Source organism: Rousettus aegyptiacus, unplaced genomic scaffold, assembly GCF_014176215.1.
Source record: "Rousettus aegyptiacus isolate mRouAeg1 unplaced genomic scaffold, mRouAeg1.p scaffold_m13_p_3, whole genome shotgun sequence".
Lineage (NCBI taxonomy): Eukaryota > Metazoa > Chordata > Mammalia > Chiroptera > Pteropodidae > Rousettus > Rousettus aegyptiacus.
Window position 1 is genome coordinate 39,566,929 of NW_023416306.1, and position 13,849 is coordinate 39,580,777.

General features: G+C 38.4%; 1 protein-coding gene across 8 annotated transcripts in view; it reads right to left on the bottom strand.

The window, feature by feature from the left end:
- Positions 1–9,184, bottom strand: part of VPS13A (vacuolar protein sorting 13 homolog A) — a 192,145-nt gene extending 182,961 nt beyond the window's left edge. For 6 of the 8 annotated variants that reach the window (XM_036218237.1, XM_036218236.1, XM_036218235.1 and 3 more), the window contains exon 1: positions 8,830–9,058. In XM_036218237.1, coding sequence (XP_036074130.1) covers positions 8,830–8,929 — 100 coding nt within the window. In that variant the 5' untranslated portion in view covers positions 8,930–9,058. Of the gene's footprint in view, positions 1–8,829 lie in introns of all 8 variants that reach the window. The other 2 variants (XM_016157635.2, XM_016157633.2) reach the window with 2 other exon arrangements.
- Positions 9,185–13,849: the final 4,665 nt, after the last annotated feature.

Here is a 13,849-nt window from a genome sequence, read left to right on the forward strand (position 1 = left end):
TTCTTTGGAGCACTCCAAGACCAACGAATGTTTGCAATTAGACCTCAGGTACTTCTTCCTTTTCTGAATCCAGCTCGAACATCCCACATTCTTGCTCCACGTAAGCTAGAAGAAGCCTTTGTTGCATCACTCTGAATATTACTTTCTTGTGTGGGAAATCAGAACAATAGTCCTACAAGTTACTGCACTCCTGGGTATCTCCTTTTTTAAAAATTGGGATGTATGTTAACCATTTCCAATCTGTAGGATATTGTTTTATCTGTATTTGTTGACATATTCTTGTTAGGACTGTGATGGATTCACTCTGTGGCTCAAAATAACTCTATTGGTATCCCATCTACCCTGGTGATTTATTTCTTCTCAATAATTTCATGGCAGCTTTCACTTCACTTTCTAGAATTACAAGTTTTTCTTTATAGAAATCCTCTTCAAAGGTTTCTGTCATTTTTTTGTCTCTTCTGTACAGATTTTCAGTATATTGTTTCTACCTTCACTTAATTTTCTTGTGGTCAGATAATATGCTTCTTTGTTGGTTATTCGGCATTCCTAGTCCAGGTTTGAAGTTTGAACTTCCCTTTTATTTTTAAATCTTCTGGTAGAAATCTCATTTTTCTTCTGTTGCTCTCTTCTATTTCCTTACAATAACTATTCTCTTTATCTCTACATGATTGTAACTTATAAAGTGAGTTCAGAATTTTAACCTTGCTTTTGCCACCATTTACTTTTGTCTGTTGCCTGTCTTTAACAAATTTTAGTGTTTCTTCTGTCATCCGCCTCAATTTTTCCTGCCTTTTTATTTCTAGTATTGTCTTTCCTCATTCTTTCCTAGTATTTCTAGTTTCAGTGCACAGTTCTGGTTTTCAGTCAATTGAGTTTAATGGTCATTTTACTATGGACTTAAAATCCATCTAGAATGTTATTTACATTATATTTTGGCACTACAATTCTTTAAGTGCTCTTCTTCAGCTTTTTTTTAATGTTTGATATTAACAGTTCATTTTATCAATACATTAAATAGGGGAGGGAGAACTGAAGGAGAAATACTTTCTCAGACAAAAACTGGTGGAATTTATTGCCAGTAGGCCTCCCTTGCAAGAAGTGTTAAGAATTTTCAAAGATAAGGAAAATGATACAGGTCAGAAACTCAGATCTCGTTACAAGAGAATTAAAGAAGGAATAAATGAAGGTAAAATTAACCATTTTATTTTCCTTATCCTGAAGGATCTAAAGGAAAACTTTTCAAATAATATCGACAGTGCACTGAGTACAACTTACAATATGCAAAATGAACCACAGCAATTTTATAAGGGGCAGAAAGGATGGAATGGAATGGAGGTTATAAGGTACTTCCACTATCTATGAACAGTATAGTGTTATTTGAAAGTGAACAAATTAAATACATGTATTTATTTATAGAATCGTATACTGCAATTCTAAAACAACCATTAAAATTTTTTTAAATATAACTGATATGCTAAAAGAGGAAAAATTAAATCATACCAAATCCTTAATTGAAACTAGAGAAGGCAGAAAAAGAGGGGAAGGTTTTAAAAAGTGAAGATATGCAATGACTAGAAAAGAGCTACAGATTTCATAGCTATAACACCACTAACCAAACTACATCAATAATCACTTTAAATTAAGTGCCAACAGTCTGAATATACCAATTAAAGAAATAGAGACATGAGAGTGGATTAAAAAAAAAAAAAACTCAGCTATATAGTATCTACAAGAAACACATCTTAAATACAAACACACAAATTAAAGCTAAAGGGATCTAACTGAAACACAGAGTATCCCAAACAGCAGCAGCAAAATACACATTCTTTTTGCACTCACATGGAACATTCACCTAAATAGACTACACACTGGGCCATAAAACATACCTTAACAAATATAAAGGAACAGAAGTCATACCAAGTTTACTTTTAGACCACAATAGAATTAAACAAGAATGGTAACAAAAAGAAAGCTGAAAAAATCTCAAAACATTTGAAGATTAAATAAACACTAGTTTTAAATAACACATCCATCAAAGACAACATCTTAAAAGTAATTTAAAATATTTTGAATCAAATAAAAATACAATCAAAATTTGTGACATGCAACAAAAGCAGGGCTTAGAGGGAAATTTATATCACTAAATGCATATATTTGAAAAAGGAAAGATTTAAATTAATAATTGAAGATTCCACTTTAGAATTCTAGGTAAAAAAAAAAAAATTAAATACTACTCAAGCAGAAGAAATAATAACAATTGGAACAGAAATCACTGAAATTCAACACAGAAAATCAATAGGAAAAAAAATCAATTAAACCAAAAGCTGTTTCTTTGAAAAGATCAAAAAACTGATAACTCTCTAACCAAATCAGCTAAGGAAGAAAAGAAAAAGACATGAATTACTAATATCAGCAATGAAAGGAAGGACTATCACTACTGATCCCATGGACATTAAACTAATAATAAAAGAATGTATAAATGTACCCACAAATGTTGTAACTTAGATGAAATGTACCAACTCCTTGAAAGATACATTTTACCAAAACTCACACAAGAAAAAATAATCTAAATAGGCCTATATCTATTAATGAAATTGAATCAATAATTAACAATGTTTCAAAACTGAAAGCATAATGTCCAGATGAAACCCCAGAAGGTTTCAATGTTCTACCAAACATTTCAAAGGGGAAAATAATGATACTAATCCCTTACAATCTCTTCCAGAAAACAGAAGCAAAGGGAACACTTCCTAACCCATCTCTGACATCAGTATACCCTAACACCAAAATGAGATGAAGACATTACAAAAAAGAAAAACTGCAGACCAAAAATCTTGACAAAACATCAGCAAACTGAATCCAACAATGTAGAAAAATAATTATATACCATGACCAAGTGGGATTTATTCCATGTGTGAAAGAAAGGCTCGTTCAACATTCAAAAATCAATGAATGTAATCCATTACATCAATAACTGAAAATCTTATGATCACATCAACAAATGCAGAAAAATCATTTTACAAAACCCAACAAACAATCTTGAAAAAAAGAAAAAACTAAGCAAATTATATTCTATAAAGTAGAAAGACTATACAGAAATAGAATTATGTATGGTAGAAAAAAAAGTCAGAATATTGGATGCCTCTAGGGATGGAGACAAGGAAATTTCAGGGTGTAATGGATATGTTCATTATCTTGATTGTGACGATGATGTCCCAGGTGCATACATATGTCAAGGTCTATCAAACTGTAAACTTCATGTACATTTACTATATGTTAATTTTAACTCAAAGCTGTTACTATATAATTAATGGTAGAATCTAGATTGTGGGTATGTAGTTATGGGCTGTAAAATCTTATAACATTGCTGTATGTTTGAACACTTTTCATAATAAAATGCTTTTCAATTCTAAAGTTCTATGAAAATATCTTAGAATGTAAAGGTAAAAATAATATTTAAAAAACTGGAATTGGTAATTGTTCTTAAGACTATAACAATCATTTGTGTGGCTCCCTAGTATATTCCTATCATAGAATGACTCGTTAAAATCAGAAACTGAATTTTCAACTTCTTACAGAGCCCCTAGTATACTGAGGGTATATAGTTAAGTGGCCACTGAATATAAGCCTCTATTATAAAGAAAAAACTGAAAGATTAACATTTCAAAACCAGAACATGCAAATTAGCTTAAAAAATAAATCTGAGCTTCTGTTACATGTCAGACACTCCCTCCCCAAATTTACAAATTCATCCAATTATTTTAAGTTTGGAGAAAACCAGAGAAAAGGGAGAAAGAGGAAGACTACACAGCAGTCCTTCCTTAATCTAGGTTTCGCTTTTCTAGACTACAGTTACCTGTGGTCCCTGTTACTAGTATCCAACTGCAGTCATAAATTAAATGGAAAATTTCAAAAATAATTCTTAAGTTTTAAATTGTGCACTATTCTGAGTAGCATGAAATCTCACACTGTCCTGCTCCTGCCCAGGCTGTGAACCATCCCTTTGCCCAGCATTATCTACATTGTTTGCTACCTGCCCTTTAGCACTTAGTAGCTGTTTAGGTTATCAGATTGATTGTCTTGGGATCACACCACTTGTATTTAACCATTATGGTACTTAATAACAACTCCAAACCACAATAGTAGCGTTGTTGGCAATCCCGCTATGCCAAAGAGAAGCCATAAAGTGCTTCCCTTAAGTGAAAAAATATGTATACATGTAATGTAATGTATGGGAAAAAACTGTGTGTGTGTGTGTGTGTGTGTGTGTGTGTGTAGTTAAGTACCAGTTTCAGACATCCACTGGGGGTCTTAGAATGTTTACCTCATGGATAAGGAAAGACTAGTAATAAGAAGAGGCTATAAAATACAGGTACTTCCTGTACTACAAATAATCCTCTAACACAAGCCACTTCCTACTACTGCTCCTGCTAATGAATTTCTAATACTTCTGCCCTAAAGAACTCTTCAGAGCCACATAGTTGTGCATCACAATCCCATGCCATTTGTTTAAAAAAAAAAAAAAAAAAAAAAGATTGTGGTGTCCTACTGCAGAAAAATGAATTATAATCCCTGGGAAATGGTTCAAAAATCTGTATTTATAACAAGCGCCTATGGCTGATGCTGATGCTGCCTAGCTCTTGAAGATGTGAAATCCTAGACTGTTTTTGGAAAGTTGGTAGATGACTCTCAGTTGAGTCTATGAAGCACTTATTACCTCCCTAAGTGGTTGATATATGGAAGGGTGGAGATTTAAAAATGTATAAAAAGCATACTTTACCAACATTAAAATTTGCAAAGGGTTGAGATAAAGCTCAATTGCTCTTTCCACTCCCATAGAAGACACGTTTCCAGGGCTCAACCTACTTACTGTACAGGACCCAGTATAGATAGCAGTGTTGTTCTGCTAAATTATAATTAAACAGGTTTTTGGAAACTTTTTATATATAACAATGTTTCTAAAGAAACATGGGTTTTGATTTTCAAAGAAATATCTCAGAAACGAATTTCTAATTTTAGCTTTGAAACCATCCATTTAACTCCTGATTATGAATTAATACTATTACTAAGCTGATAGTGAAATTAGCCAATTACACAGAAACCTAGCAAAAGCATACATTTAAAATTAATAGGTCCTTCTGATACTAGTAGGACCATAAAATACTAGGTTCATAATCTTTACATTTTTCCTATGCGGCATCTAATTTCTATTTTTGAAATTTTCAAAGAATGTTTTTTTTAAAATCCAGTTTATAAAAAAATCTCGCTTTTTAAATTCTTGAGGCTTTTTTAAATTTCCAGCTATTATTTAAAACTTCATTTATCAAAATATAAACTACTTCAATATTTAAAACACAAATGTGTTATTTTAAAATCTGATAAACACTAAAGTTAGAGGGATTACACTACCTGATTTAAAGACTTACTATAAAGCTACAATTATCAGATCACTGAAACAGACTACAATCCAAAAATAAACCCGTACAATATAGCCTGATTTTTTACAAAAATGCAAAGACATTCAATGGAGAAAGGATATTCTCTTCAGTAAGTGGTGCTAGAACTGCAGACATTTGCATCCATATGCAAACAAACCAACCTCAACCTTCAACCTATAACACACGTCATGCAAAAATTTATCAGAAATATAAAATATAAAATTATAAAACTTCTAAAAAAATCTGTGACTTTGGGTTAAGCAAAGACTTCGTAGCTACAACACAAAGCATGACTCAAAGAATTTTTGATGACTTGTACTTGATCAAAATGCAAAACTTTTGCTTTGTAAAGACAAGCTTAGAAAAGGCGGGGGGAAGGGCGGGGAGAAAATACTTTTAAATCACATGTATCTGACAAAGGACTTGTATCCATAATATTTAAAGAAGTGTCAATACTGGACGCTGAGAAAAACAAACACTTTGGAAAAGTTTGGCAGTTCTTTTAAAAGTCAGTTACTATATGACTAAGCAATTCCACTTATAAGTATATATAGGCAAGACAATTTAAAACATGCCACAAAAGACCTGTACATGAAGGTTCACAAAAATATTACCCATAAAAGCCAAAAAGTCATAATAACTTAAATGTCAACCAATTGATGAAAAGATAAAATGTGATGTATCCATACAATGGAACAGTATTCAGTCATAAAAAGAAATGAATATTGATACACCCTACAACTTGGATGAACCTTGAAAATATAATGCTAAGTAAAAGAAGCCAGAAATAAAAGACTACATATATTGTGAGATTCCATATAACTGAAACATCCAGAACTAAAAAATCTATAGAGACTAAAAAGGAAATCGGTGGTTGCCAGAAGCGGGGTGAAGGGGGACTGAGAGCAAATTTGGAGTGACTGCTATCGGGTATGAGGTTAATTTGGGGGGTGAAATGTTCTGGAATTAGTGGTGACAGCTGCACAATTTTGTGACTATACTAAAATACACTGAATTGTACATTTTAAAGGGGTGAATTTAATGATATGAATTAAATCTCAATAGAAAAATAAAAAATTTTAAATGAGCAGCAGATTTAACAGGTACTTCACCAACAATATACAAAAGGTAAAATTAAAAAAAAAAAACAAGCAGCTCAATGTCTTTAATCACCAAGGAAATGCAAATTAAAACCACAATGCTTTATCAAAATATACCTATTAAATTTGGTAAAAAACAAAAAAAAAAGTTTTTAAAAATGACAATATTACAGGACTGCTTAGGTTCAGAGCAGCTAAGCACTCATACAACACTAATGAGACTGTGAAACAGGTACACTTTGAAAAGCAGTTCCATTGTTTCCCATAAATTAAATATTCACTTACCACATCACCTAGAAATCCCACTCTTAGGTATTTACCCAAGAGAAATAAAAAATTTTGTTCACACAAAAACCACTACATGAAGATTACAGCAGCTCTTCATAATCGCCCAAAACTGAAACGTCCCTCAACCTATGAACAGATTAACGTTTACAGTACATTTATACAATAAAATACTACTAAAAATATGTAAGAATGCAACACATGGTGACTTTTAAATTCATTTTACATAAGAAATGAAAGGAGTGAAATTAAGTAAAAGAAGACAAACCCCAAAAGCTACATTCCCAGGAAGGTGAGAGTTGAGTTGGGTAGACGTCAAAGGGGCAGCAGAGAAAATTTGGGGTTCTTGTTGGAATTTTTCTGTAATCATGACTGTGATGGTTGGAGACAGGCCTCTTTGCATTCATGAAGACAGAACCATACTGTCTACTGCCACGCCACCCTGAACATGCCGGATCCTGTCTGATCTCAGAAGCTAAGCAGGGTAGGGCCTGGTCAGTACTTGGATGGGGACCACCTAGGAAGACTAAGCGTAAAAAAAAAAAAAAAAAAAAAAGAACAGAACTATACTTCACAAGAGTGAATTTCACTGTATGTAAATATTAAGTAAATCCTGGAAAATCACCCTCCACACAAACCTCCACCCTGTATGTAGAAGCAACCTCCCTCCCACTAAAGATCAAAGCACACCACAAAACGTTCTCAAGACTTCCTTCTAAGTAGGTAGAGACAAGTTTTATTATTTCTACTTTGTAAATGAGAAGCAGCACAGTTAAACAATATGCAAATTTCTGGTACCAGTCAGAGATGCTGAGCTAGCACTTAATGTCCCTAGTTCTTGTAGTCCTGCTCTCTATTGTGGTACTAGGTACCAAGAGTAGTAAAAAGATGTCTACTTTATCAAACTAAATTACCTACTTACACTACCTCATAAAAGAGAAAAATAAAAACAAGTGTTTTAGAAGAAAACTGAAAGCATGAGCGTGTTCAAGATTTTTTTTAATATACCATTCACACAAAAAAATTAACCCTAACTTTGGCCTGGGAAATTCATTCTATAAAGAAAAGGAATCTAATTTCTACGGCTATTTAAAATTTAAAAAAAAAAAGGTATAATACAAAAGTAGATGGAAGCATTAAAAATAAGGCTCTGGATAAGGTAAAGCACCAGAGTAAACGGATACAAAGTATAAAGCGTCGGTCCTTCACTAATCAACGTTAAGTGCAAGTTCGTTCCAGTCTTTTGCAGGTCTACTATGTTACACAGCTGCACCTAGTTTCTTAAAAATAATAATAATAATTTACTCTGACCCACAAAACCCCAAAGCCTTACAAACGTAACACGTTCCTGGGCCAGGCTGTGAAATGAAAACACATAATCAAGTGTCTGAGTTACGCACAGGAGTTTCGCTTTTGTTATCAGCCGAATCCAATCGAGCAACCCAGGTGGTTTGGCCCGAGAAAACACCTCGGCTTAGCCAGACGCCGAGGCTGGGGAAAGAAGAGGGCGTCTTCGGTCACAGCGTCTTGCCTTCACGTGCGAGGCAGCGTGCGACACTCCGTGGGCTCCCCCGGGCCCTCCATCATAACCCAAGTGGGGGGAAATGACAGGTGCGAGACCAAGCCCAGGTGCGTCCCGTTGCCTCCCCTCGCCCAGCACAGCTGAAGCCAGACAGCGAGGGGCGAAAAAGGACGCCGTGCCGGAATTTGAACTCCAGACCTTTGGAATCCACTACGGGTCCCCTCGGTTGCTCGGCTCGAAAAAAGGGGGCCTTTTCATCCAGCACCCACGATCCCTCGACCCCATGGCCAAAAAATAAACCACCTCGCAAGCGGAGGCCCCGGAACTGCCCCCCGGCTTTACGTAATTTGACCCCGAGGAGGGCGACAGCGGGTGGCGACGCCCGGCAAGCAAGGGACCCGAGGCCCCAAGAAGGGAGGAACCGGCTCTAGCAATAAGGGACAGGGACAGAGGCGAGAGCGAGGTGCGGCGGCGGGCTCGTTACCTCCCCAGATGCCCAGAGTGAGCTGGGACGTGTCCAGGTTCACCACATAGTCCCCCAAGAACCGATTCAGCACATCCACGACCACCGACTCGAACACCATTTTCTTCAGCCGCGGTGGACACGGAGGCCGACCCTCGCGCGCCTTCTTCTTGCGCCAGCCCTCCCGCGCCCCTCCCTCGAGACCGCTCGGTTCACCGGCTCCTGGGAAGATCCGACAGCAGCGCCACCCGCGCGGGACACGCAGCCCCGCCTCCAGCCGGCGAGGAGCGGAGGCGGCCGCTCGCGCGACGCGTGCGCAGCTCGGCCCGGAGGGCGGGCCCGGAGCGCGGAGCCGACCAGGGCGCGCCGGCCCCAGAGGGAGCCAGGGCGGCTGCGTGGCCGCCGGTCGGACGTGCGCCCCTTTCTGTGCTGGGCCCCGCCCCTTTTTCTCGTGGGCCCCGTGTTCTCTCCCATCGCCTGGCAACGGGGCCAGTGTCCCGAGCTGCTGGATTGTTTCCGCCCCCACCCCCACCCCCACCCCCACTTAAAGACCAGCGTCAAAGCCGGGGAGGGGGCGTGGCGGCTACGCCCCGCAGGGAAAGGCTTTCCACCTGTGGTGGAGACGATCGCCGCCCCGCCCCACCCGGGAACTCGCGGGGTCCAAGGTCCTGCACTTAAGGCGTAGGAGGATTCCAGTCCTCTCGCTCTTAGGCTGAAGGTGTCGCGAGAGCTCTCCCAAAAAGGTCGCCCCTCCCCCCTTTAGTAGGGGTTCCGAGGAAGGGACCCTGGCGTTGCTGGGTTCTTGGGTCCCGCAGGAGGCCTGGAATTACCTCGCTGGGTTCTCCGAGCACGTGGCGAGGACGCACCGTGGGTCACTTAACTTCCCCGGCTGCAAATCGAGGGGGAGGAGGAGTGAAGATCAACTCGGGGTTGCAATTCCACGCGTTCTTCCTTCCTCTGAGATGGGACTCGTTGGCTGAAACACACACACCACCGCCCCCACCCTCCGCCTCCCCAAAAAAGGGGAGCCGAGAGCTCATTCAGAGTTAGAGAGTCAGCAAGTCAAGAGACTGCTGAGCGCCTTCCAAGAAAAACCTAGACTCTCAACCTTCACAGAATGACCGACTTAAAATAAATAAAAATTAGAGCTTTTTCAGCCCTACTCCCGCCCCAAGTTTGATCTTATTCCGAAGTATAGCCAAAGGCCTGACGTAACAGAGACTCATTGGATGTGAATTTTAAAGGATTTAAGACTTAAGGATGCGCTTTTAACTTTTGCTCTTTGGATGGAAAATAAGTAATACCTCTGATGACTTTGCTGATTCTTGTGTCATTTTAGTATTTTTGTGCATAGACACCCAAATTTTTAAGGTTTGCCTTTGCAAATAGAACCCCTAGCAAAACACTATAAAATCTCATTTTACGTGTTTATAAATTACGTTCATATAATTTCATATTTGAAGGTCCTTTATTAGGTCACCAATTCAACTTCTTCATCATGAAGATAATGAAGCAGAGATAGGGATTTGTCTAAGGTCATACAACTAATGTCCCGCAGAAACAGCTAGAACCTGGCACTTCTGACTAACTCCATCACTCCTCCTGCTTCTCTTCTAGTTGGCTAAAGACATTGGAAATCTACCTCAGAATACCTGTACAGAGAACTAATACAGGCTAAAATGCTCAGAAAAGAGAAAAAACCTTATATAATGAGACATTTTCCTACTATACTACTAATAATAATTCAACTACTCACCATAAATTTAAGTACAAGAACTTCCAGAACTCCCTCCAAAAATATATCTTTAAGTATCTTGCAATAAGTATCTTGAAAACATTTTATACTAGCTTTCTACAATCCTAGAAAATCCTATAGCATTAGGAGAGAGGGAAGTGTCCTTGTAGAAGTACTAAATGGCTAAACAGATCAGTGAAAAAATGCTGCTGAAAAAGTGGTAGAAAGATATAAGATGTAGATCGTAACTGAATGCTTATCTAATTTTAGATGCTACATCATGAATACATTTCCTAATTACTAAAAGATACAATTTGCAACCAGTCTTTGTGTTGCTCAATCCATCTGAGGACATTTGTAAGCAAATATATACTGAAGTCATCAGTTTCTCAAAAAACAAACAAACAAAAAACTCTAAACATGCATTTACCATATGAACCAGCAATTGTACTCCTGGACATTATCCCAGGGAAGTGAAAACCTGTGTTCATACGAAATGTGTACACGAATGTTCATAGCAGCTTTATGCATAACAGACAAAAATGAAACAACCGAAATGTTTTTCAGCAGATGAATGGTGAAACAAATTATGTATTATATCCATACCATGGAATACTACTTGACAATAAAAAGGAATGGACTATCCATATATGTAATGACTCAGATGGATTGCAGGGCATTATGCTGAAGGAAAACTGTGTGATTCTATTTATAAAATATCCTTAGAAAAACAAATTTATAGAGATAGAAAGCAGATTAGAATTGTCAAAAGTTAGGTATGGGAAGGAGGAATGGGTATGGCTACAAATGGATAGCAGAAAGGAGCCTCGTGTTGATGGAACACTTCTGTATCTTGATAATGGTAGTGGTAACATAAAATTGCATAAAACTAATTAGTGTAAATAAAACTGGTGAAATTCGAATAAGCTCCATGGATCATACCCAGGTTTTGAAATATGAAATGTTACTATTGGGGGAAACTGGGTTAAAGGTACATGGGATATCCCTGTAAATTTATTTTTTTGCAACTTTCTATGAAGCTATGATTATTTTTGAAATAATTTTTAAAGGCTGTTAATTTGGTATCTAATCGGGGGTCCACCTGGGCATGAGATGAGCTTGAGAGTTAAGAGATTCTACATGATGCTTTAATAATCCTGTGCGTGGTGCTTGGTAAAATATTCAAGAAGGAATAATTTCTGAAATTCATTATTAGAATATTTAAAATATCAAATACTCAGTAGGCCCTGGTAAAATACTAGAGAAAGAGAAGGAGAGGAGAGGAGGGGAGGGGAGGGGAGGGGAGGGGAGGGGAGGGGAGGGGAGGGGAGGAGAGGAGAGGAGAGAAGAGAGGGGAGGGGAGGGAAGGAGAGGAAAAGGGAGGGGAGGGGAGTGTCAGTGATTTTCGAGCACCTTCCTCTGGCTCTAAGTATCTAAAATGACCGACCACCTCCTGGATAAAGAAAAGCCCCAAATGCTAAAGTCCATCAGTGTTTGTTGATCCCAGATTTTCATATGGCTTGTCATTCAGATTTTTATCCAAATATCGCCTAATCAAAAAAGTCTTCCCTGACCAGTCTCAAGTAGCAAGCAGTTATACTGTCATAGTCACCTTGTGATCTTCGTCTCATTTATCACTCTCCAAAATCATCTTTCTTATAGGATTTTTAAAACTTCTGTCTCCCCTACCACTGCCACTTCTAAAACAGGGAGCTAATGTGTCTTGTTCACTGTTATAAACCTAGTAACTACATGAGCACTTGACACATAATAGATTTGCAATACGTATTTGTTGAAAGAATGAACAAATGTTGGATATAAAGCCAGCCTCAACTCTCACAAGACTGAATATACCACCAGAGAAGTCGACTAATCTACTAAGATCAACTCGAGTTGAGACTATTCAGAGGGTACCAAAAAAAAACACAAAAAACAAACAAACAACAACAACAACAAAAAAACAGGTTGTGATCGTGGAGTGAAGTTGCAGCCTCAGGAGAAGAGGCATCGGAAACTTGGCTCGGGCCCATCACTGAAATGTTATGAGAGACAGGTACAGAAAAAAATGATGCACTTGGAAGGCAAGATTCTAAACCCAGAATTAAAGTCCTGTTAGCAGGGCTGAGGTGAATCCCGGAAGGCCAAAGGAATCTCAAAAGAGCACCCAAAAAGGATCCTTCAAAAACCTAAGTCATATCACGTCACTTCTGTTCTCCAAAGCTGCTAGTGCGCTGCCCACATTAGCATGGTAACAGCCACAGCCTTACAATGGTAGATAAGGCCCTACCTAATCTGCCTTACCCTCCACCCTACCCTTATCTAGAATGTTCTTTCCTCAATTATTTGCATGACTCACTCCCTCTGTCTTTGCTCCCTTGTCTTTTTCTCAGCCCTTCCCTGAACAACCTGGTTAAAATTGATACCTGCTCTCAACCCACCCCTTAGCACTTCCTAGCTTTACCTTTCCTGAGAGCATTTACCACCTAATATGCTATGTTTTTTACCTCTTTATTTTTTTGTCTATTTATTTTCTCCACTATAGTATATGTAATAAAAGGTAAGAGACTCAATGGAAAATTAATATTGTTTTGCTCATGGTTCTATCCTCCGTGCCTAGAACAGGGCAAGTACTCACATATTTGTGGAAGGCAGGAAAAGTATACCTTCCAGATATTGAATTATTGACAATCAGCACCAAACCTACCCTTCTATATTCTGTTCTTTGATGCTGGGGCACACTGCAAACCACATTCAACTTCCACAGCTGGTTGATTCCTAGTTAGGCTCTGACAAGAGGGGGCAATAAAGGAGTGGAAGGAATAAGAAGGAACTTGTTCCTTTCTCTTTTTCCGTGGGGCTTCCTGTCTACTTCCTTTTCTTGCGAGCATCCCCCCAACAACCCTTCTTCACCCAGACATCAGCAATTCCTTAATAGCACCTAAATCTGACTTGTATTTTCTTCAACTTGCAGAATTAGCATCATCTCACCATCTCAGAAATAGCAGAACCAACCCCATCATTGCCTCTCCTATAGAGACACCTACCTAAGCAGCACCATCCTTAGAGGTCTGAGTTTCAGCCCAAGGGCTCCTCTTCTAAGTATCCAATTCTGTCCCTTTGCTCATTCAACTCTTGGGGTTATATCTGCTGCCTGCAATAACTACCTGGGTGATTCCTTAGAGCTCTATTTTTCACTCTTTCACTTCTTAGCAATTGTTAACAGCCCTGTATTTATCTCTTTCTATGGGGAGCAGGGTCTGGACCTGCAGTTGAGTATGTGCAAGGGGAGATGCTGGGCTGAGAAAG